We start from the raw sequence: 21,321 nt of genomic DNA, 5'->3' as shown, positions 1-21,321 counted from the left end.
CAAAATTCTGCTTTAGTCTGCCAAGGTGTTGTCCGGTATTTGCAAGTAGTACTGCATCATCAGCATGCAACAAATCTGAGATATTCCATCCATTTTTGTTTTACTGTCAACATCATAATGCATTAATTTCTTGCTGCAGCATGTTGATAGCTATATTATATACTTTTTACCTATCCTAGTGTTCTATGTTTGTATCAGTAATTGGACCAAGAGTGTTAAGCATGAAATCAGCTTGAGATATAACTGCCAGTTAAGAATGATGGGTGCGGGGAGTTGGATAAGGGTATGGGGGAGGATTGGGAGCTGGGGTAAAGGCGGGTGGAGCTCGTTTCGTCCCCCCTTCTCCTTTTCCCTGGGTATACAAGGGTAGGAAGGGAGCACCCCTGGGCAGAAATTAATGATCATGATACATATTTTATTGTGTTCAGAGGTCCCTCCCAATGGTCCGAAAAAAAACTAATTTGAAAGACCCTCGGTCCCCTGCCATTCAGATTACAGGAGTTTTACTGTATGTATATAAATATATATATATATATATATACATACATACAGTATAGATGGGATGATGAGAGAAGTAAAAACACGAGTAATGGAGAGAGGGATGGCATTGATAATGAATGGTGATGGATGGAATATCTCAAATTTGTTGTATGCTGATGATGCAGTGGCACTTGCAAATACCAGACAACACCTTGGCAGACTAGTGCAGAATTTTGTAGATGTCTGTGAGCGTTGTGCCTTGAGATTAAAAAAGAGTAAAGTGATGGTTATTAAGAGAGAAGGTGACTCCCAGTGTGATGTTACAGTGAATGGAGAGAGACTGGAATTGGTGAGAGAATTCAAATATGTGGGTACAGTGATAGAAAAGAGAGAAAAATGTGCAAAAGAAGTGGAATGTAGAGTGACACAGGGAAAGAAAGTGGCTGGTGCTATGAAGGCCTTGATAAGGAACGGAGGCTTGAGTGTTGCAGCTGCATGAGGCTTACATGAAGGAGTGTTAGTGCCAACTTTAACTCATGGATGTGAGACTATGGTGTGGCATGAAAAGTCAAGAGTGAGAGCAGTGGAGATGGGAATGCTGAGGAATGTGTATGAGGTACAGAGAGTGGATAGGATACAAAATAATGTGATTCATGAAAGACGTGGAGTGAGGAAGTCTGTGGACACCAAAATCGAAGAGAGTGTACTGAGATAGTATGGTCATGTGGAGAGAATGGATGACAATAAAGTGGTGAAAAGGGTATATCTGAGCAAATTTGAAGGAAGGAGGAGGTGAGGTAGGCCAAGAAGAACGTGGAGGGATATCGTGAATGAGTGTGTGAGGAAGAGAGGTATGGAAGGTGGTGAAGCTAAGGGACTAACAAAAGACCAAGCTGGCTGGATGAATTTGTGCAGAGAAGCCCATAACCAGGGATCTGACACCACTTTTGAATGTGACAGCGTTCGGAGTGGCTCAAGCAGATAGGTACAGCATATGTGAAGCTGCAGAATGTGGTGAAATTTTTTGGCCTATCTGATGGAGTCATGAGTTTGAGGGCTTGAATGGTGAGTGAATGGAAGCGTGGCCCATTGAATTGGGCAAACTTTAGCTGTGTGGATGTTGCTACTCTTCACCCTGCTTTAGGGTGGGGAAAGAGGTCTGGATGATTATGGTGATGATATGTATGTAGAACTTATCAAATGTGGTAGGTGGGGGCACTCACCATCCACTCACTTGATGTAGTGCTGCTCTCGAGTGTCTGCCCTTTCCTCTCCTCCATCCTTCTTTTCTTCCATCCTCTTCTGGCTTTCTTTCCTTCATTCTTTCCATGTCCTTCTGCCTATGGGTGACTTTACACTCCCTCTCCTGTCTTCCTTTCCTTCATTTTTTCCTCTTCTTTCTGCCTGTGGGTGACTCTACACTGAGTGACAAACCAAATGGTTTCCTGCACACCAGGAAAACATTTACTATGCTGGGTGTTAACCATGTAACCAAATTTTGGCGCCTGGTGGTTTAATGGGTAATTATGGTGCTCCAATCAGATTGAGCTGGTGAAGGTTTATATCCAAGGGGTGGTTGGGGTTTGTTGCTCACATAATGCCACTCAGGGATGAGTGAGGCTGGTTACTCTCATCTTAAATGTCAGGACCTACTTAGGGATGAGTGAGGCTGGCTGCTCTCATCTTAAATGTCAAGACCAACTTGCCTAGCCTCTGTCTTTAACGCTCCTCATGGGGCAACAGAGGATTGGATGGTGAATGAATCAGTAAATGAATGAGAACTTGTCAAAATGTTCATGGTTCGCAGGTGCTCTTGAGTAATTTTTTCTTTATTTTACCATTCTCTGTTGCACAAAGGAAGATCAAGGGTGGACCTTTGTGCTATGTACTGATGCAGTGCATTGGCCTATAGTCCACATACAATTTTTAGTTGTGTGGTTAGCTAATGAGTTAAGGCACTCCAGTTGGATGTGATTCATAAGGGTCTCATTGTGAGTGGTGGTTAGGGTTTATTGTTCAAGTAATGTGGGTAAGGGTTAAGCAACTGTTCTCTCTTGCATTAATTATATGGACTGAGTAGCCTAATCCCAGACCCCTATGCGCCTGATAAGGGAATACCAGTTTGAATGATGGATGGATCAAAATATTTAAAATCTGAAAATAAGGGAGGTGTAATAGATGTACCAGTATTCTCTACTGTACTCTCCGCACCACCAGATCGTGTTGGTGCACGTCGAGTGGGTGACGTAGAGGGTGTGCGTCAATCCACTGGCAACTGGCAGCGTGACCCCAACATGAAGTGGAAGCTGCGCATTATTGTGCCCTGCCTACATCCATCTGATAAAGCACAATCCATCGAGCTGCGCACCATCCTTGGAGAAATGGAATTACAGGTACAGTATTCTGCATAAGTTAGGGTTAAATTTGCCCAGACACTGCATAGAAGTGGCTTCTCACATGCTTATACACACACAATATGTATGTATATAGATAGATAGATAGATATGTTAAGGAAACAAATATGATTTCTTTAAAGTTACATAAAGTGAACTTACGTCAAACGGATAATACAGGTATACCCTGAGATGCGATACCCTGGCTTAGCGATGGGGGTAGAAATATCACCGTATCCTGCCTAATGATGGCCAAACCCTGGTTTAACGATAGGTTTTAATTTTTTTTATCGATTTTTATGATGTTTTAGACAAATTTTATGTTTAGTTTGATTTATAAGCCATTTTTAGACTTAGATTAACGTGTTATAATCATAGGTGGGGTGAACATTGTCATTTTGGATTGCAGTTTACTAAGTTTGATTTTTTCCAGACATATTTGACGATTTTCAGATTTTATTTTTGGGTTTAGGTGTTATAAACTACTTTAGGCTTAGTTTAGCTTGTTTTAAAGCTATTTGGGGATGAAGGTAAGCTAGAAACTTGTTTTTGGACTCATTTGGGTGGGTTTAGGACTTGGTTGGGGGAGAAACCCAAGGCTCAAAAACGCATCCCTGTACTTTACATGTTTAATTTACCCCGTGATATGATACCCTGCCTAGCTGTGGGTTTTTACTTAACCAGTTGCATCGCTAAACCTGGGTATAGCCTTCCTGTACTTGTACAGGAGTTTGAAGAAGAGAGTCGCAAGAAGCCTGAGCCATCGAGGTCACCCCAACACCACCACCACCACCATGAAGCGGAAAAGAGGAACCGGCGGAAGCAGAAGAAGCAGACCCACTCCTACTCCACACGCTCGGTTAGGGATACCTCTCGTGGATCCTTGGACAGGCATGAGTTTGAGGTGAGCACCCTGGATGACATGGGAAGCGGTATAGAATCAGTGAATCAATTCATTCTTTCATACATCATACTGTATATAGGTTGTACAGGTATTAGGTTAATTTGGAAAAATTGATAACTGTTACCATTAAAGTACCATCCATAAGAAATGTGTATGACAAAATTACACTTTTTTTTTTTTTTTTACAACTTTCAAACTTTGGGAGAATTTCCAGTGGTTAGTAAAATTGTCTGGCATTCATCAGAGTAAATAACACAGCCCCAAGATTTAAAGGTTAATTGAGGAAGTTTCTAAATCCTCGGACTGATAAGTTTCTCAGTGGTGAGTCAAGTCATTTGGCAGTCACCAGAGTGAAAATGATTGCCAAGTCATCCTCTGAGGTGTATGTGTTAGCACCACAATTGAATGAAGGACTGGTGGGTATAGGTGTCTTGACGTGGGAAAATGAAGCCATATGTGAAAGAGATAGCCTGTGGGATGGAAAATAATACGAAACCAATGTGTCACATTGGTAAGCTTGAGTAACTTCCCCCTCATAATCCCTCTTACCTCCAGGATGCAGAAAATGCTGTATCGAGCAGCTCTGGGAGTTCCTCAGGGTCAGAGGTTGTTAATGAGGAGCTGCAGGAGTCCACCAGTTCTGATGAGCAGTCCACTGACTACTCAGATTGGACAGCAGAAGCGGGAGTAAACCTGGAGCCACCAAAACGTACGGCACACAAGCAAAAGAAGAACCCAAAGAAAAGGCAGAGAGGACGTGGCAGCAGTGAGGAAGATGAGCCACGAGAGCAGAAGGAGGATGAGGATGAGGATGAGGAAGAAGAGGAGGATAAGGCCAAGGCAGAGGCCAAGGGAGAGTCAGATACAGCACCCCGAATGCAGAGGAAGGTAGGCATGTTGTGCTTTTTAGGTGTGAGTGTAAATACTGTACATGGATTGTAGAGATGTGGGAATAAGGATTGTGTATGAGTTTGAGGGAGGGTTACTTGATGCTAGAGGATAGGGTAACATGGAGGTGATTTGTTTTGTGGTCATCCCCTGTGGAATTAAGGTATTTGGCTACAGATCAGTACTGTAGATAGTTTGTAAACATATGTGTGTGTTTGGGACAGAACAAGCAAAAAATGATCCCCTGATGATCCCCTCCATTTATAGGATACAGAATGTCCCTAGGGATAGATCAGAAGCTTTGGCATCCATGTATATCTTGTGTTATTAAAAACAACAAGCCATTAAACCTTGGGATGTCTTTGATTTATATTTCTTTCCATATTATGACAGTGGTATTCACCTTCTGATGCTCTTAACTGGAAAGGTTTAGTTGTAACCCTAATAAGCCCTTTCAGCATATGAGGACTTCCCGAAGTTGAATAAAACTGTTTAATAGCAACATGAAGAAACTAAAAAGGATCTCACCCAGATGAAAGAAGTTAAAGTGGCAGGAATACAGGGATGGAATCTCCCTCCAGCCTTGGACTGAATAGATAACTGCTTTAACTTCAACTCTTTATGTGGTTCACAGCCACGAGGGCCAAGACTAAACCTGTCGGAGATCTCCAGCGGTGGGGCTGACGAAATCCCTGAAGAGTACCGTCCACCTGAATGGCTGACAGAAACGTACCCCAAGAAGGCCCCATACTTCCCACAGATGGGTGATGAGCTGATCTACTTCATGCAGGGCCACATGCTGTACGTTGAGGCTGTGATTAACCGCAAACTCTACACTGTTGACCAGAGGAGTCTCCCGTGGATGAGGACCACCAATAAACTCAGGGTATGTAGGAGCTGTTGGATTTTCTTTTGGTGATTTTTTAATTTTTTAATAGAACAGAGGAAGGAAAAACAAATGAATACAAAAGAATAATCCATACACCAGATTACTGATGTCCTTCATTCATGAAAATTCTGTAAAAGTTGGATTTGAACAGTCCTCAACAAGCTCACCAACACTCACCGTAAAGGTCAGTAAATTCTTGTTAGTATCAAAATATTTGGGGGTTAATTTTTTTAGGGGCACTTTGCTACGACTTTTTGACAGTATTATTTTTTCCCATAAGTTCTTTTATTTGTCCACTTCTGTTTTGGTCCAACACAGCTCCCACGTGCGACAATATTCCCGTGTTGGACACTTGGGTACTGTATATGTGCAGTATATACCGTGTACAGTATATTCCATTTCTTTTTCCCTTAGCACCAAGAATATGTCAAAATTATTGGCATAAAGTATGAGATCAAGCCACCACGCCTGTGTTGCCTCAAGCTGGGCATTATGGACATAGGAACATGTCGGCTGCAGACAGACTCATTCACCATCAAGTACCACGACATGCCCGATGTTCTTGACTTCCTGGTTCTCAAGGCCACTTATGATGTTGCCGTAAATAGGCACTGGAAGCCAGGTGAGGGGGTAATTGATGACATTAGTTGTTTACTCTGCATTCAGGATTATAACCAAGTGTAGTGCTTCATATAGGAAACCATTTACAGCAGTATACTGAAATTTAACCACATAGCCATCATATAGATTTAGTAGTCTGGTGAGCTAAGGTGCTCAGCCAGATATGACCCATACAGGTCTCACTCCAGAGGATGTTTAGGGTTTATTACATACATAATGCATCTTGGTGGGCAGCGCAAACAAAGAAAGACCTTGCTCAAGTGCAATGTGCAATCCACAGTTCACTACCTTGCGCAAGCGCAAATGCACAATCTGACAAATATTTAGCTTGCGCAGTGTCACAATGCGCAGGCGCAAACCATTTGCATATATTTGTGGGAATTACTGTAAAATGTTGAGATGTTTACATAAAATAGCATACTTACTTTTATTTATTATTATTTTCTATTATTTGTAATTTGTGTAAGTGCACAGTCTGATGTTTAGCTTGCGTAATGTCGCTAAGTGCTAGCACAACCATTTGCATATATTGTTGGGAATTACTATAAAATACTGAGATATTTAAACAAATTAGCATACTTTTATTTATTATAATTCTATCTATCTATCTATTGCCAGATGCCTAAATCACGTAAGGGGTGGCCACTGGCTACAAACAAGCAACAAATCGCCTGTCACCCTGTCCCCTGCCATTTCACTGCCCTGCTCCCAGCCCATGCCCCCCTCTCTCATATACTTCTCCACTCCATCCCTCCATCTCATCCTTGGCCTCCACCTCACTCACATACACTCTCCTCGTTGGTCTCTTACCCTCCATCTTCTCCATGTGACCAAACCACCTCAGTGTGGTTCTCCTAACGCTTCCTATCACATCCACATCCACACCACAACGTTCCTTTGCTTCCTCATTTGTCAGTCTGTCTCTCCATGTGACTCCACAGGCTCCTTTCAAATAACTCATTTATTTCCACATCTCTCACTCTTGACTTTTGTCCCTCCAACAAGGTCAAAGCTTCACTTCCATACATTAGAGTTGGTATCACAATACTGTAATGTAGTAACCTTTTGACTCATGGAAGTCAAACAGAGGAGTGAGCAGGCTGCGAAGCGGAGGGGCAGGGAAACAAAGGCTGTGATGTTGCCAGTTTTACTTTTATCTGCATTATCACAAGACGTTTTATTTAATAATTCAATATAGATATACAATAGCATGTGTAATTCCTTACAAAAATCATTAAAACATATTATTTAAATCAAATATGTTTTAATGATTTTTGTAAGGAATTGCATATGCTACTCTTAATAAATAATGTATTTCTGATTTATTTTTATTTACTAATACTGTAATAATAATTTAAAAAATATTAAAATACATTATCTCTGTTGAAGCATTTTAAGAAATGCTACTACCCTCCGTCCCTCCTGCCTCCCCCCAGCAATCCAGGACCCTTGCGACCCGCCCGAGCCTCCCCCCATCCCTTGTCCAGACATACGGGAAGCTCCAAAGACCACGTGTCCCTTGGACTGCGCAGTGCGCAATCCACAGGACAGGTGCGCAAGCACAAATTTGTTGTGCAAGCGCAACTGAATTTGTGCTTACGCACCTGCCGTTTCATGTGCGAAAGCGCAATATTGTGCATGGTCTCGTGCGGTGCGCAATGCGCAAACGACATTCAACGGTGCGCAATTGCGCTTTGTGCAAGTGTTTGCGCACCTGCCCAGCACTGGGTTTAGCAACTTGTCAGTTTCATTTTAAATAACTTGACTGACTAGGCTAATTAATGGCCCCTGTGTTCATGTTGGGCCAGTGAAGGATTGGCTGATGGACAAGTAATATGGTTGTGTGCTTCAGGTGACCGGTTCCGGTGCATCATTGATGATGCTTGGTGGCTTGGCAGTGTGGAGGGTCAGGAACCACACCTGACAGAGTTCCAGGACTCAATGTTCATGTGTTACCGGGTCCTGTGGGACAACGAGGAGAGGGAACGACTCAGCCCATGGGACATGGAGCTCATTGATCACCACAGTATGTCACACTGTCATACCAATACTCTGCCCACTTTAACTTGGCCCAAATTTTCATTCTTTTCAGTTTATTCACATAGCTGAGTTGCGGAACAAATCATGACTACAGCTGAGCACCTTCTCAGTAGCATTGTTTCAAGACTAGCACTATGATTTTGTGTTAAAGTGGTATTATAGTTGAACTTTCACAATGAAGAGATGTCAATTTTAGGCCATGTTAAAGTGAAAAGATCGTAGTCTTGCTATTCGCATTGACGTAAGTGAGTCTCATATAGATACAGCACTAACAGAGTGTTAATTCATTTATACTGTCAGTGGATGTGTTAGAGCCAGGAAGGAGTGTTCTGATTGCTTCTTTTTATGATCATCTACTCATAATGTAGTGTTGCCTACTTCTTCCTTCACCCTTATCGTTCTATTTGTGCCTGCCTTCCTCTCTTCCTATTTCTCCCTTTCCTTCCTATCACTCTGTATTTATCCTCTTTTCACTGCATGACAAGTCTGAAGGTTTCCTGCACTCCAGGAAACCTTTTACAGTGCTGGGTGGTAACCATATAACCAGATCACAGGATGAAGTGGAGCCTACGTTGGTGCCCCTGTTACTGGGTGGAGAGACAATGGAGAATCTGCCCAGGAACCAAACCTCCACTCTTTTCCCTGTGTCTCGCCACAGAGAGGTTCTGTCGGCTGCAAGGGAACATTGGTTCACGGGATGGCCCTGCAGAGGCTGTTGCTTGACTGTGGTTGATGGGTCTGCATGGCCAGACAGACTGGGAATGATCAATAGTAACTTACTGCTTCTTATTTTGCGGTTTCGTGGACGTGGTGGGGCCAGCAGGGAGTGTTCAGATTGCTACTTACTGTTACTTTCTTGCTGTGTGGATCCTACCTCAACCCATTGTTAGGTGGGGAAAGAGATGATGATGATGATGATAATGATAATACCGTATACTTTCTCAACCATTGTTAGGTGGGGAAAGAGTTGATGATGATGATGATAATGATAATTGTTGCTTTATCTTCCTATCTTAGTGGATGCAGTGGAGCCAGGTGGGAGTGTTCCGGTGAAGCAGGAGGAACTGGAGGAGCTGATGTACAAACCCACGGACGAGGAGTGGGCTGGGAGGGACCCTGACCTGGAGTGTGACCGCATCTCCCATGGCCTTTCCAAAATCATGTCCCTGGCCGTTGCTGAGCCCTTCCTGGTCCCCGTTGATCTCAATGTCTACCCAACCTATGCCCTCATCATTGAATACCCCATGGATCTCACTACAATCAAGGTGCATGCTCTGCTTTGCGCTTAGTTGCTATTGCTTCAGGTGGTAGGAAGTGTGCAGATGTGGATGTCTGTGCCTGTGGGGTGGAGCCAGATTGCAGGGGCTTGAACAGTGAGTGAATGAGAGTGGCTAGTTTAATTGGACGGACGTGGTTAGTTTCATCTTTGTTTTTTTTTTTTTTTTTTTTTTTTTTTTTTTTTTTTCCTGGACCCTACCTCACCCAGTCCTAAGGTGGAAAAAACAGGTCTGAATGATGATGATGGTACACTAATACCTCATTTTTTATACTGATGCATTGCTCCTGGAGACTTACTTGTGATGTAAAAACACTTTATTCTGAGTGAAAGTTGTTCATACATTATATTATTTTCTAAAGTATGTTATTCTCACATATTAATTTCTTGTTGTCATAATGCCACAAAGGGGCAGTTGAAGTGGTCACCCTGGCCTAAAATGTAAGGACTGAGTAATCTAGCCCTATACCCTAATGCTCCTCGACAAACTCGGATTTAACGATGAGAATGATTAAACTTAAGGCTGTAAAAAAGCTATCAAGCTATGTCTCATGTTTTGTTTTCAATAAAAACTAAATTATTGAAATAAATGTTCATGTGAGATGTTAACATTAAGGGTAGGGTTGTGAGAGGTAGACCAAAAAAGACCTGGGACGAGGTCATTGAGTGTGACTTCAGGGATAAGGGACTGAGAATAGGGGGGCTGCCAGAGATCGAGCAGGATGGAGAGCTGCCATTAGCTGACCAAGGCCGAAGCATGCAAACATGTTGGAGCCATTATAAACAAAGCATAATGAAGTGAGTTGTTGCACTGATCTTTCACAGAGTACTGTTTAATGAAGAAATAGTGTGTTATGTGAAGTGTTTATAAGTTGATTAACAGCCTCACTGTAAAAACATTTGATTAGGAATGATGGTTAACTGAAGAATCAATGATATTACAGTATCTTATACATTATCATCATTATCATTATTATTATCAGCCACCAGTCCTCCATTATTATCACCCTGTTTCACATTATAAATTAACACTATTATTATGTGGAAATGATTGACCTAGCATTCTACATTAACTTGGTTTTGTCAGAGTCGCCTAGACAATCGCTTCTACCGTCGCATCAACGCAGTGCAGTTTGACGTGCGGTATATTGCCACCAACACTGAGATGTTCAACCAGCGCGGCAGCACTATTGTCAGGCAGGCCAGAATCGTCACTGAACTTTGTCTCGAGCTCATCAAGTGCGTATAGTCTGTTTGCTTTTATCTGGTGAAACTAAGCCACTCCCACATCCTCATTACTTAATTCCTGTTGCTGTTAGTCTGTGCTTAAATTTTTGTTGTTGTTTATCTCTCTTTACCTGATGATTGTGCTAATTGCTGTTGCCCCACTACTCACCAGGGATGGGCTGTGTGTGGACCCAACCCCACTGTATCATGAGCTACAGGCCAACTACCACTCGCCAGATCACAGCGACAACCCCGATCACCCTCATGAGGGCGGGTCGGGGCGAGGGGGGGCAGGGAGAAGTGGGCCGGGCAGAGCAGGGGCAAGAAGCAGAGGGCAGACCAAGGTAGACAATCGGTCCTGGCAGCAGAAGTGTAAAGACCTGCTGAGGAGCATCTTTGAGAGGGAGGACTCCATGCCATTCAGGTATAGTATTGTACTGTAACATAGTGCTGTACTTGTAGCCCCAGGTTCCTCTGAAATGTGAACTCAGTGGTCTGCTGCTGAAGTTGCCCTTCTCATGCAGTCGTTCCTCCTCCTTTTGGGGGATAACGAAGTAGTTGAGGGACATTGTATTGCCAAGTAGATGAGTTGACATGAGGGTGTCCCACGCCAGCATCCAGTACAGTTTTACTCGTACAGAAAGCACTCACAAATTACTCTTTTGACGTTTTTGTTATGCTCAGTTCTCAGTAAATAAAGAAAAAATGATCTTTGAATTGTCATTATCAGAGAAGCCAATTTACTTGTTTGCATATATTTATAGTATAAATTATGTGCAAATAATTGACATTATAGAACACTTCCAGTACTTATAGTGAAGACTGGCCATGTATCCATCTCTTTCCTTCTCCTGTGTTATGTTACTGACTGAGCCCCAAACTAACACTCCCATGAGCAGGTACCCGGTTGACTTGGAGCGATACCCGGACTACAGCCAGGTGATTGATGTGCCGATGGACCTGACCACAGTGAGGGAGGAGTTGTCCACTAATGGCTACTCCACTGCACTTGACTTTGCCAAGGACATGCGGCTCATCTTCACTAACTCAAAGAATTACAACACCAACAAGAGATCTCGGGTGCGTAACATGATTTCCTTCGTGACACACACATGCACATGTGTGCCATATTTATGTACATTTAAGGGTAGATGACCTGCATTCCTCCCAGTTTGCTTTTCATCCTGTCAAGTTTCCTATCTGATCTTTACCAACTAAGGAATTAAGAAGTAAAGTAAAAACATCAGATTCAGTGGTGTTCACAGAGTACTGTGCCTGAAGAACCTAACCCTTTTTCATTCAACAGTGATGTGATTGTCTTGGCCTCTACTGCCTACACACAAAATATAGAATGATGGTTTAAAAAAAAAAGTACAGAAAGTTTTACTTCATCTTTTCCGTAATAAACATGGACACTTCAACCAGATTAAGATTGGATTTGCACTAGGAAGTTAAGGTCGGTGGAGGATTTAATACTATTATTATTATTTAATTGTTGCTGACAAATCAAAATCAGTTTAGAAGAGATATAGGTACCATTTATGGAACAGGTTAGCCCCTTTATTACAGTCATATGTTTTTCATGTAGATCACTGTACCACCAGCCAACTTCAGTCAGTGACTGCATTTGCCTCTAGTATGGGAGAAACTAACCAAGGCTGTATCTGATCCTTCAAGATGAAAGAGTATCTTAACCTGAGTCAGAACATCTGGTTGTAGCTAAAATAATGTAATCAAATTCAAGGGTTTCACAGGTGATCAGTAATGATGAAGCTAGTACGGTACTTTTTTAGGGAGAGGAGCGGTTAGTACGGTACTTTTTTAGGGAGAGGAGCGGTTAGGTTAGGTAGAATGCTAGATTATATGTATATTGTTGCCACCCTTCTCCGCAACCACTTTATAGTAATAGAGCTAATAAAAGTGTTGGTTGATAATTGTCACTTAAATTTGCAGATTTACTCCATGACGCTGCGGCTGGAGGCCTACTTTGAAGACCAGATAAGGCCCATATTGTCGAGTCACAAATGTCAAGGTAAGCGTAACCTGTCTAAGAGCAGCCCTGGCGGCACCAAGCGTAAGGTCCCCCCGGTCACGATTAGGGTGACCGGGGGTAAGGCGGGCGTGGCTGTGATTGGTAGCAGGTCACAGAGGGCGTCCCCGGCTCTGCCCTCGGGTCACAGCTCGGGCGCACTGCTCAGGAAGCCGTCTCCCGCCCCCACTGCTTCGCTGACCCCTGCAGCCCCCGGCAGAAAGGGCGGCGGAGGCAAGACGGGCAGCGCACGCACCAAAAGTACGTTGTGGCAACTGTGGCTGAAGAGTTGTATTCTCATCAGATTCGGAGACCTTCTGGCACTTCTCCCTCGGTGATATATTTTGTATAACACACCCAGTCATTCTCGTGTGTTGTGTCTGTATCTGTCAGATGCTGACATCGGTTGCATACCTGCCATACAAGTGAATATTAACTTCCCATGTGCAGAAGTAAATCATTGAGGAATATTTGCTAGGGGGCCTCCATAAACAATGAGAATACAGGCCTGAATGGTGGTGGTGTTGGCTGACTGGCTATGTGCTGCCTCCCTGCTTCCCTACCACTCAATACCAGGATGTAAAGGAACTCACAGCCACCCAAAAATATCTGCCTGTTGCATCGCCAGCCTGGTTGCTTGAGTATATCATCCAGTGCATTGCAATACCAGGATTTAACCTGTTCACTGGCCAAAAGAGAAATGACCCTGTGGTATTTGGGAATTTGTTTTTCCTCCACTGTAAGCAGTCAAACAGGTACATTGGCTTAAAGCTTAACATTCCATAGAAAATCTTTTAGGATTTACATTTTTAAGACCAATCAACATTTTATATACACTGTACATGGACTTCAGTGAACTGAATACTGACTTTGAATTGTGGGTTTAGGAAGCAGAACAGAAATCTAGTTTGTATCATATTTGACCTATGAATATCCTATCCCAGCATTGCTAATGATGAATATGTTCATTTACAGGCCCCAGCTCAGTTTTAGGCATTACAGCTGAGAAAAACTTGAAATACCAGGTCTTGTGTGTACTGACGGGTTTTGTAGCTAAGAAAAAATAATAATTGATGGATAAAGCCTATCTGGATAGGGGGCCATCCAAACACAAAATATTGAAGTAATTGATTGATCCATCGGTGCAGCAATAAAAGAGAAGAGAGAATTGTTGAAGACCTGGAGAGAGGTTAACAGTTGTGCTTGGCTGCTTATTGAATGTATGCTGAATGGAAAGTACTTTTGGCCAAAAAGATGATAATGAACAGTCTTATTAAAAAGATGATAAAGGATAGTCTTGTGAATGATCTGAATAGCACTGTTGGTAGCACAGTGAGGTGTTTAAAGTGGCTAGGCAGATTGTAGGTAGTAACAGACAAAGGTAGTTGGTTGGTTTTCACGTGGCAGGTCTGGGCCATTCCCATGCCCCAAATATTAAGTCGTTATATGAAATTCAGTGAGCTCTAGCTATGAAATAGAAATAAATCTCCTAGGTTACCAATCAAATCAACCCTCCAAGTTGACTACACATGGCTATCAGTGGAGTTAAAAGTGGCTAGGGATCTTTGTCAGGTTAGAGTCAGTGCACACTAGCCAGTTGTTGGTGGTCCTGATGGTGAATGGGTTATACTGTATTGTACTATGTCTGCAGCATAGTGTCATTTCTTTTTTGCAGTGAACAGTGACTGGTGTTTCTTTGGCAAGTGCAATGAAATTTTAAATTAAAATAAAAAGTTTGACGACAAGGGCTGCAATGGAAAATATACAAGGCTGGAGGAAGATGCATGTAAATAAAATCAGAAACTTAGTGGGCTGAGACACAATAAACTTGGCTCTACCCTACTAACTTGTTACCGGTAAATTTGCATGACCTTTGTGCTGCCAACTGATCACTGCAGCCTGGATCCCCAAAACTACAAAATCACCAAGACCAAAAGGGTAAAACTTTACGCCTATGACTGCAGTAGACACTTGACCACCTTAAGGGAACTCCATGCTTGTGACTGCTGCCTGGTTAAATGGCTTTTGAAATAACGAGTATTTGTTCACTCCATACTGTGGTGTAAGGGAGCAGTGTAATATGACATTGCATTACCCATAGATGATGTACAATTTGCTCCCCTAATTACAAACGTAATTGACTCTTGAGAGTTGGTTCACAACATGAAACGTTGATAAGTTGAAATTCGTTAAAATTGTACAGTACTTGATACCAAATATGCTATTTGAAGTTGTTGAAGTGGTTATTTATATCAAGAAAGTACTACTGGTAAGTATTGTTACATTAACTGAGTAAGGGATGGTAAAATACAGATACAAGAGTAAGCTTTATACACAGTATTTTGTAGATTTAAGTATTAAAAAAAAAAGTACCAGAAAAAAGTTCGTATTTGTAAGTTTGTACATAGGGGAGCTGTTGTATATGGATTGCTCACTGGCCTTGTGTTTCCTTCAGGATGGACAGATGTCTGGCCTTGGATATTTATGGAGAAATAATTAGGACTTCTCTGCTCTTAGTTGGTACACTGAATTGGACTTAAAAAGAGCTGTGAAATTCAGCTCTTCCCCGATACATTGGTTCCTTCTTTTACAATATGGTTTCTTCCTTTAACGGTATGACCTTTGCTCTTAATTGATACACAGAATTGGTATGACTTTCTCAGGTCTTAATTGGTACACAGAATTGGAATACAGTAATAGAGATGTACTACCTGGCACTTCTCAGTATATTGGTACTCCCTGTAATGTTAAGCCTTAGTGCGAGACCATTGGCACTTGGGTATGTATTCTCTTCATCTCTGGTGACATCCTGGAACTTCTTTCTGACTGGTTTATATCAGCGTACAGCCACTTATTCTTCTCTGTTGCATCAATTATACAAACTGTCTGTTTTGAATTTATGTAAATATCTGTTATCTATCCATATCTTGCTAGATGTCCTAAGCCCATAAAGGTTGGCCCAAAAAATATAATCTCCATATAACCCTGTTCTCTGCCATCAGGCGGCCTTCTCTACAGCTCAGAAGACTCCTCTCACAAAAGAATATTTCTGTGTAGTATTTAAAATAAACTGGTAAGGAAGAAGCGATAGAAAACTGACGAGAATACAACCCTTGGTGGCTGGTTACATCCTGCCTCTGCTGTGTGCACTGAGGGTGTGAGTTGACTGTACTCATGTAAATACTGTACACTGTAGTGGATTTGCTTTCACATGATGGAACTGGGCCTCCCTCACAACTTGAATACTAAGTTGTGATTGCATGAACCTTAATCAAACCAAATTCTGAGGCGAGAATGAGTCTCATTGGTTACCTTTCAAATCAGTCCCCCTGTCTGACTACATCTACCTGTTATTTCAACTGAATGGGGTGAGAGATCTTTGTCACATTAGAACAAACATGCTGTATTCCCCCACCCACTCTACTAAGCTAAGTTTATTTTATTCTTGCTATTACTGGTCAAATTTATTTGGCTCAGGATAGACTTCAAAGTGGAGTACCTATGGTTAGATACAGCCTTCATTGACTTAGTACTGTACAAGGGGCATTTCCTAACATCAATGAAGTGATGTGGAAGTGGCGAGAGTAAACTATAAAACTAGGCTATTGGATGCAAGGGTTAAGGGGTTAGAAACAGTCTTCAATAACAGTGTCAGTATGGTCTTGTCTTTTGGTATTATCTCTTATCATTCATCATCATCTTTACCCAGACTTCTTATTCCACATAAGGATGGAGTGAAGTAGGGTAAAAAAAGGGGTGGGGGGGCTAGCAAAAGCTTGCCCACTAAATTGGCTGTGCTTTCATTCACTTGTTATTCAAGCTGCCAAAACATTATTACAACCCTAAGTATTTTGCTACAAAGGGTTTCTCCCAAGTTCAAGAAATCATTTGTCCCTAGAAAAAATTGTAGATGGACTGAATGGTAATGAAAACCTTTTAGCCTCTTCATGGCGTTGGGTCTCAGCAGTTAGATAAAATTGTCTGATAATATAAAAAAAAAAAATGGACATCATATTGTGGGTTTATAAGTACAGCAGTAAGCATTATAAATATTGGTGCCTGTGGCTGGTAAATGCTCCCTCGGACATGGCTTTTGTATACTAGTTGGGGTGTGGCTCAGTTTTGCAGAGTTAACCCACGCGGTACAATGACGGCTTCTTCATTTTGTTCATACCATCTCCAGACAATTTTACTCAGTTTGGGAGAGATGTTTTGACAGGAGGGGCTAGATACAGCCATCATAAATGCCAATATTGCAAGAGGTCTTTCCTGTTGAATAAAATCATCTGGAGATAGCAAAAATAAAATCATTATGGCACCCTTGGGCTGAAAGGGGTAGTTGTACCAGACTGACCACTCTCCACATTAAGAAATTGATATAAAAATTAAAGTTTCTTCCCACTTGGCTATGTTCTGGCAGTCTGTTTTCATTGTCCATTAAACCACTTGGCTGCTGCTGTGGTAGCTGAGTGGTTAGTGTTGCTAGATGCAAAGCTTTACAGTCTATTAACACTGGGCTCTAATCCTGGTGTAGGCAGCTGGTGATACCTCAGGTGTCCATCCACCCTCTGAGTTGATTGATAAATTGAGTACCTAGGGTGACACCCATGTGAGGTACCATAAGTGTTTCAACCTGGATGGTGGTGCCCTAATATCCCAGGATAGTGAATGAATAATCTGTGTCTGGAGAAAAGGCCTAAATTAGAGATGAATACCAGAGCTAAGCCCCTCACGGCACATGTCCCCATCTTTACCATTTACCTTGCATTTTGTCTGGCAGTGAGAAACAGGTTACTCAGAATGTGACCATGTGAAATGGGATGTTGTTAGTCCTACTTTTAACCTGATCTGGCATCAGATGACTTCTGGTGTAAGCCTCAGTGTGAACAGATCCTTACACTACTGCCTGAATGGTGTAAATGGAGTAGACTTAAAGCCAGCATTGAGAACATCTGTTGCCAGCAGAGTTACAATACATTTCTTGTTGTAGGATACATACTTTATTCCCATTAAGTTGGTGATGTATTTGATTCATTTATTCTTGCTACCTGTAGATGATTTATAAAATTTAGAAATCTTTTGAACCAGACATGAGAGACGTATCCTTCATTAACTCCTTCTCAGCCATGATGTTCTTCTCTTCACCTACCCAGCAAGAATCATCTGATAATATTCTTGGCATCTGACCCTTGTATTCAGCTGAAGAAAGAGACTGAACTTGAGGGGTTAGATACAACCTTCATAAAACCTTTTGGTACGAGGGACCACACCTAAATTAAATAAAATCAGCTGGTAGCAGGAAGAATGAACTGTGAAGGACATCACACAGACTCAAGGGTTTAAGATGAATAAAATTGTCTGTGGATAGCAAGACCAGAATGAAAAATGACCACCATACTGAAAGGGTTGATACTGATACCGAAGAAAGCTTAGTGTGTCTGTATATACTCGTAGTGCAGTTATAACCCAACTAGCTTGGAGTGGTGGTGCCTTTTTTGCGCCTGAAAATATGTGAACCATTTCAGCCTAAGGATGTCTTTCCATTTATTCTGACTTTCATGACACTTTTATTCAGCTGGTATGACTGTCATATCATAGGCTAAAGTAGGGTAGTGTTAGGGTAGACTGCGTGTATACTGTTACCCATTCAGCCCAAGTGCTTATAGCCATGAGCAGAAGTTCATGGACACGTCTCTGCCAGCTTAGGCAATAGGAATTGTTGTATGAACTGTTTTTATGTGATAGAAATATGGAGCAGACAACGAAAGAGTATAAGAAACAAGATACTCTCATTGGTTTGGGGAGGAATGAGAAGAATGGAAGGCTGGACGCAGTGCTGGCAGAGCATTGTCGGTGAAATTTTTGCACATGACTATGAGTTTTATTCTGGCCCATGCAAGATTTTGTTTGGCTGAAGAGAAACTTATGGGCCTGAATGTGTTCATAGTAAAGCTAACCCCCTTTATTAGGAGTGTTTATCTTGATCTTAGTTAAATCATGTGGCAGTAGTATGAATAATAAAGAAATGTTTGAAAAGGGTTAATTGAAATTGTTTCTTATCTCTTCACTGCCTACTGCATCTGGAAAGATAGATATGCAAGTTATTACTAAGATGATTTTATTGAATATTGCACTACATTAACAGCATTGATATTATTGCAGTATGTTAAATTCTTGTTAAAGTTTAATTGGTTAGATATTGATGCATTTGGAAAGTTGATTTTTGTTCAAGAAAGTATTAGCAGTAAAAAAAAAAATTTTCATTCCAGTACAGTCATGGATACATGTTGACCAATTTCCACGTATCTCTCAATTTTTTTTGTATTGGAGGTTAAGTTTAGGTTGTTTAAGAAGCAGAATTAGGGTGATGAATCCTTACAGGTTGTTCCCTTTGCAGATATTGCAGGCAAGTCTGGTGTTGAGTCCAGGAGAACCCCTACCTCCTTCACCTCATTTGGCCGCATGGTGGTGCCTCCCCCACGTGCCTACTCAGTCTCTCCTCCTATGGGTACATCCACTCACCTCCACAATGACAGTTACGATGACGAAGAACTTGAGGCCAGCATCACCAAGGCTGCAGGCAAGGACAACATGAGGCGGTCTAGGCGGGTGGCCAGGAAGAAGATGCTCAACGGTGAGGAGGAAGACAATGACTCAGGTGAGGAATACAACCCCAGGAACCGGCCATCTAAATCCGGGGCCAAGAACAAGAAGAAAGGGGTGGCCACGCGCAACCGTGGCCGGGTGACGGTGCAATATAACGAGGAGAGTGATGAGGAGGATGTGATACCTCCTCCCCTTCTGCCAGTAACCCCAGTGGTTCCTGTGGTGCAACTGGGGAAGACTAAGAAGAGTGTTGGTGTTCCCAGTGACAGCAGCAGCAGCGAGAGTGACAGTGACAGTGACAGCAGTGGTTGTGAGGGTACTGCTGGACCCAGTGCCAAGAGAACTAATGGTCAGCTGAGTGGCATTAGGAACAGAGTCGGCAGCTCCAGTGATGACAGTGAGGAGAAAATGTCCAAGAAGTCAAAAGGTGTCAATGGTATGGCTAAGAAAGTGAACCCAAAGGGGAAAATGGTTGGTAAGAGAAAAGGTGTGAGTGAGAACAGCGAAGGGAGCAGTGATTCCTCCAGTTCCTCTGAAGAAGACAGTGCCCCACAGAAACTCACCAAAAAGTCTGGGGGCAGCAGCAAAAGGAGAAAAGCCTCCTCTAGCAGTAGTGCCAGCAGTAGTTCAGAAAAAGGCAAGAAATCCTCCAAACACAGTACCGTCCGCAAGTTACCTCAGCCAAGCCTCCCCAAGAAAGGACAACCCAAGCGGCCACAGGAAGAGAGTGAGGTGGAGTTTGATGATGAGGACCTAGAATCAAGCTCTGAGGAGAGTCTGGAGGAGGAAATGTCATCCAAGAGAGGTGGAAGAAAACGAGGTGTTGCATCTGGAGTGAGGAGAGCGAGGAAAATCATACATGAATGTGATGAGGACCTTGAATCAGATTTCATTGCTGACAATGACAACGACTTCATAGATGATGCAGATGTGACAGAGGAGTCCAGCACTGAGACAGAGAGTGAGGATGGCAGTGACTATGGCAGAAAGAAGACCAAGAAGAAGAAAAAAGCAAAGGCAAAACCAAAGGCCAGGCCAAAGCCCAAACCAAAACCAAATACCAAAACAAAAACCTCAAAGAAGAAAAATCCACCCAGCAAAAGCTCCAAGCAAGCTAACAGCAAGAAGTCAGCAGTGGCACCAAAGAAGAAAACACCGCAGAAGAAAACATCAACACCAGCCACTCCCAAACCCAAGCCACCGCCAACTAAGAAACACCCAGCGGGGAAGATGCAGGTTCAGGAGTTCATATCAGTGAACAAGCCAGGCCAGGACCCAATACCTTACCAGCCTATCAACTTCCCTGCCCAGAAAGTAATAGTGAATGAGGTGAAACACAAGGGAAGGGTGGTGGGACGTGTGTTTACTTCACAGTACACGGGCGATTATGATGATGATGATGATGACGATGATGACGACGATGAGGATGACAGCTCTGATGAGTCAAGCACAGAGGAAGAGGAAAGTGACTGGAACCAAGTGTCATTACCATATGTCAAAGGGAAAGGGAAACAGGTAATTAAAATGAGCGGGAAGGGGAAACGAGCATACGACAGTGAATCAGACTCGGATGAGATTGAAAAACGAAAACATAAGCGTGTGAGATACAGCGACGATGATGATGATGACGATGAAGAAAATAATGAAGAGATTGATGTGAGCAGCCGAGGCCGGGTGAGGAAAGCCAACACCCTCATGAGGGATTATATATAGTATTAGGTAAGAAGCAAATGCGTATTCCAAGTGGCACAGGGAACTTCATAGCACCTCATTCCTAGCAATTTATTTTGCATATTACACCATAACGTTCTCTTGTATGTTATTCATGTCATTCTAATGTCAAAAGAGTTTGCATCAGCATAAAAGAAAAAGAAAAAAAAAAAATCTCTTACTTGGATTGCTCCCCTTCGAGCAAAGGGGCCTGAGGACAGGTTACCGTAGTTCAGATCATTTAAGGGTAGGAGACCA

General features: G+C 42.4%; 1 protein-coding gene across 1 annotated transcript in view; it reads left to right on the top strand.

Moving 5' to 3' along the window:
- The window catches only part of BRWD3 (bromodomain and WD repeat-containing protein), a 42,637-nt gene extending 21,526 nt beyond the window's left edge, over positions 1-21,111 (top strand). The window contains exons 15-26 of the mRNA XM_080284983.1: positions 2,698-2,873; positions 3,601-3,777; positions 4,333-4,665; positions 5,300-5,551; positions 5,969-6,176; positions 8,028-8,201; positions 9,233-9,480; positions 10,579-10,730; positions 10,891-11,142; positions 11,618-11,798; positions 12,672-13,008; positions 19,145-21,111. Coding sequence (XP_080141109.1) covers positions 2,698-2,873; positions 3,601-3,777; positions 4,333-4,665; positions 5,300-5,551; positions 5,969-6,176; positions 8,028-8,201; positions 9,233-9,480; positions 10,579-10,730; positions 10,891-11,142; positions 11,618-11,798; positions 12,672-13,008; positions 19,145-21,066 — 4,412 coding nt within the window. The 3' untranslated portion in view covers positions 21,067-21,111. The remainder of the gene's footprint in view (positions 1-2,697; positions 2,874-3,600; positions 3,778-4,332; positions 4,666-5,299; positions 5,552-5,968; positions 6,177-8,027; positions 8,202-9,232; positions 9,481-10,578; positions 10,731-10,890; positions 11,143-11,617; positions 11,799-12,671; positions 13,009-19,144) is intronic.
- The last annotated feature ends 210 nt before the right edge of the window (positions 21,112-21,321 follow it).

This window comes from Coenobita brevimanus, chromosome 103 (genome assembly GCF_032717465.1).
Source record: "Coenobita brevimanus isolate Jiangsu-jjx chromosome 103, ASM3271746v2, whole genome shotgun sequence".
Taxonomy (NCBI): Eukaryota; Metazoa; Arthropoda; class Malacostraca; order Decapoda; family Coenobitidae; genus Coenobita; species Coenobita brevimanus.
The sequence above is the reverse complement of the archived record's forward strand: the minus strand, read 5'-3'. Positions and strand labels throughout refer to the sequence as shown.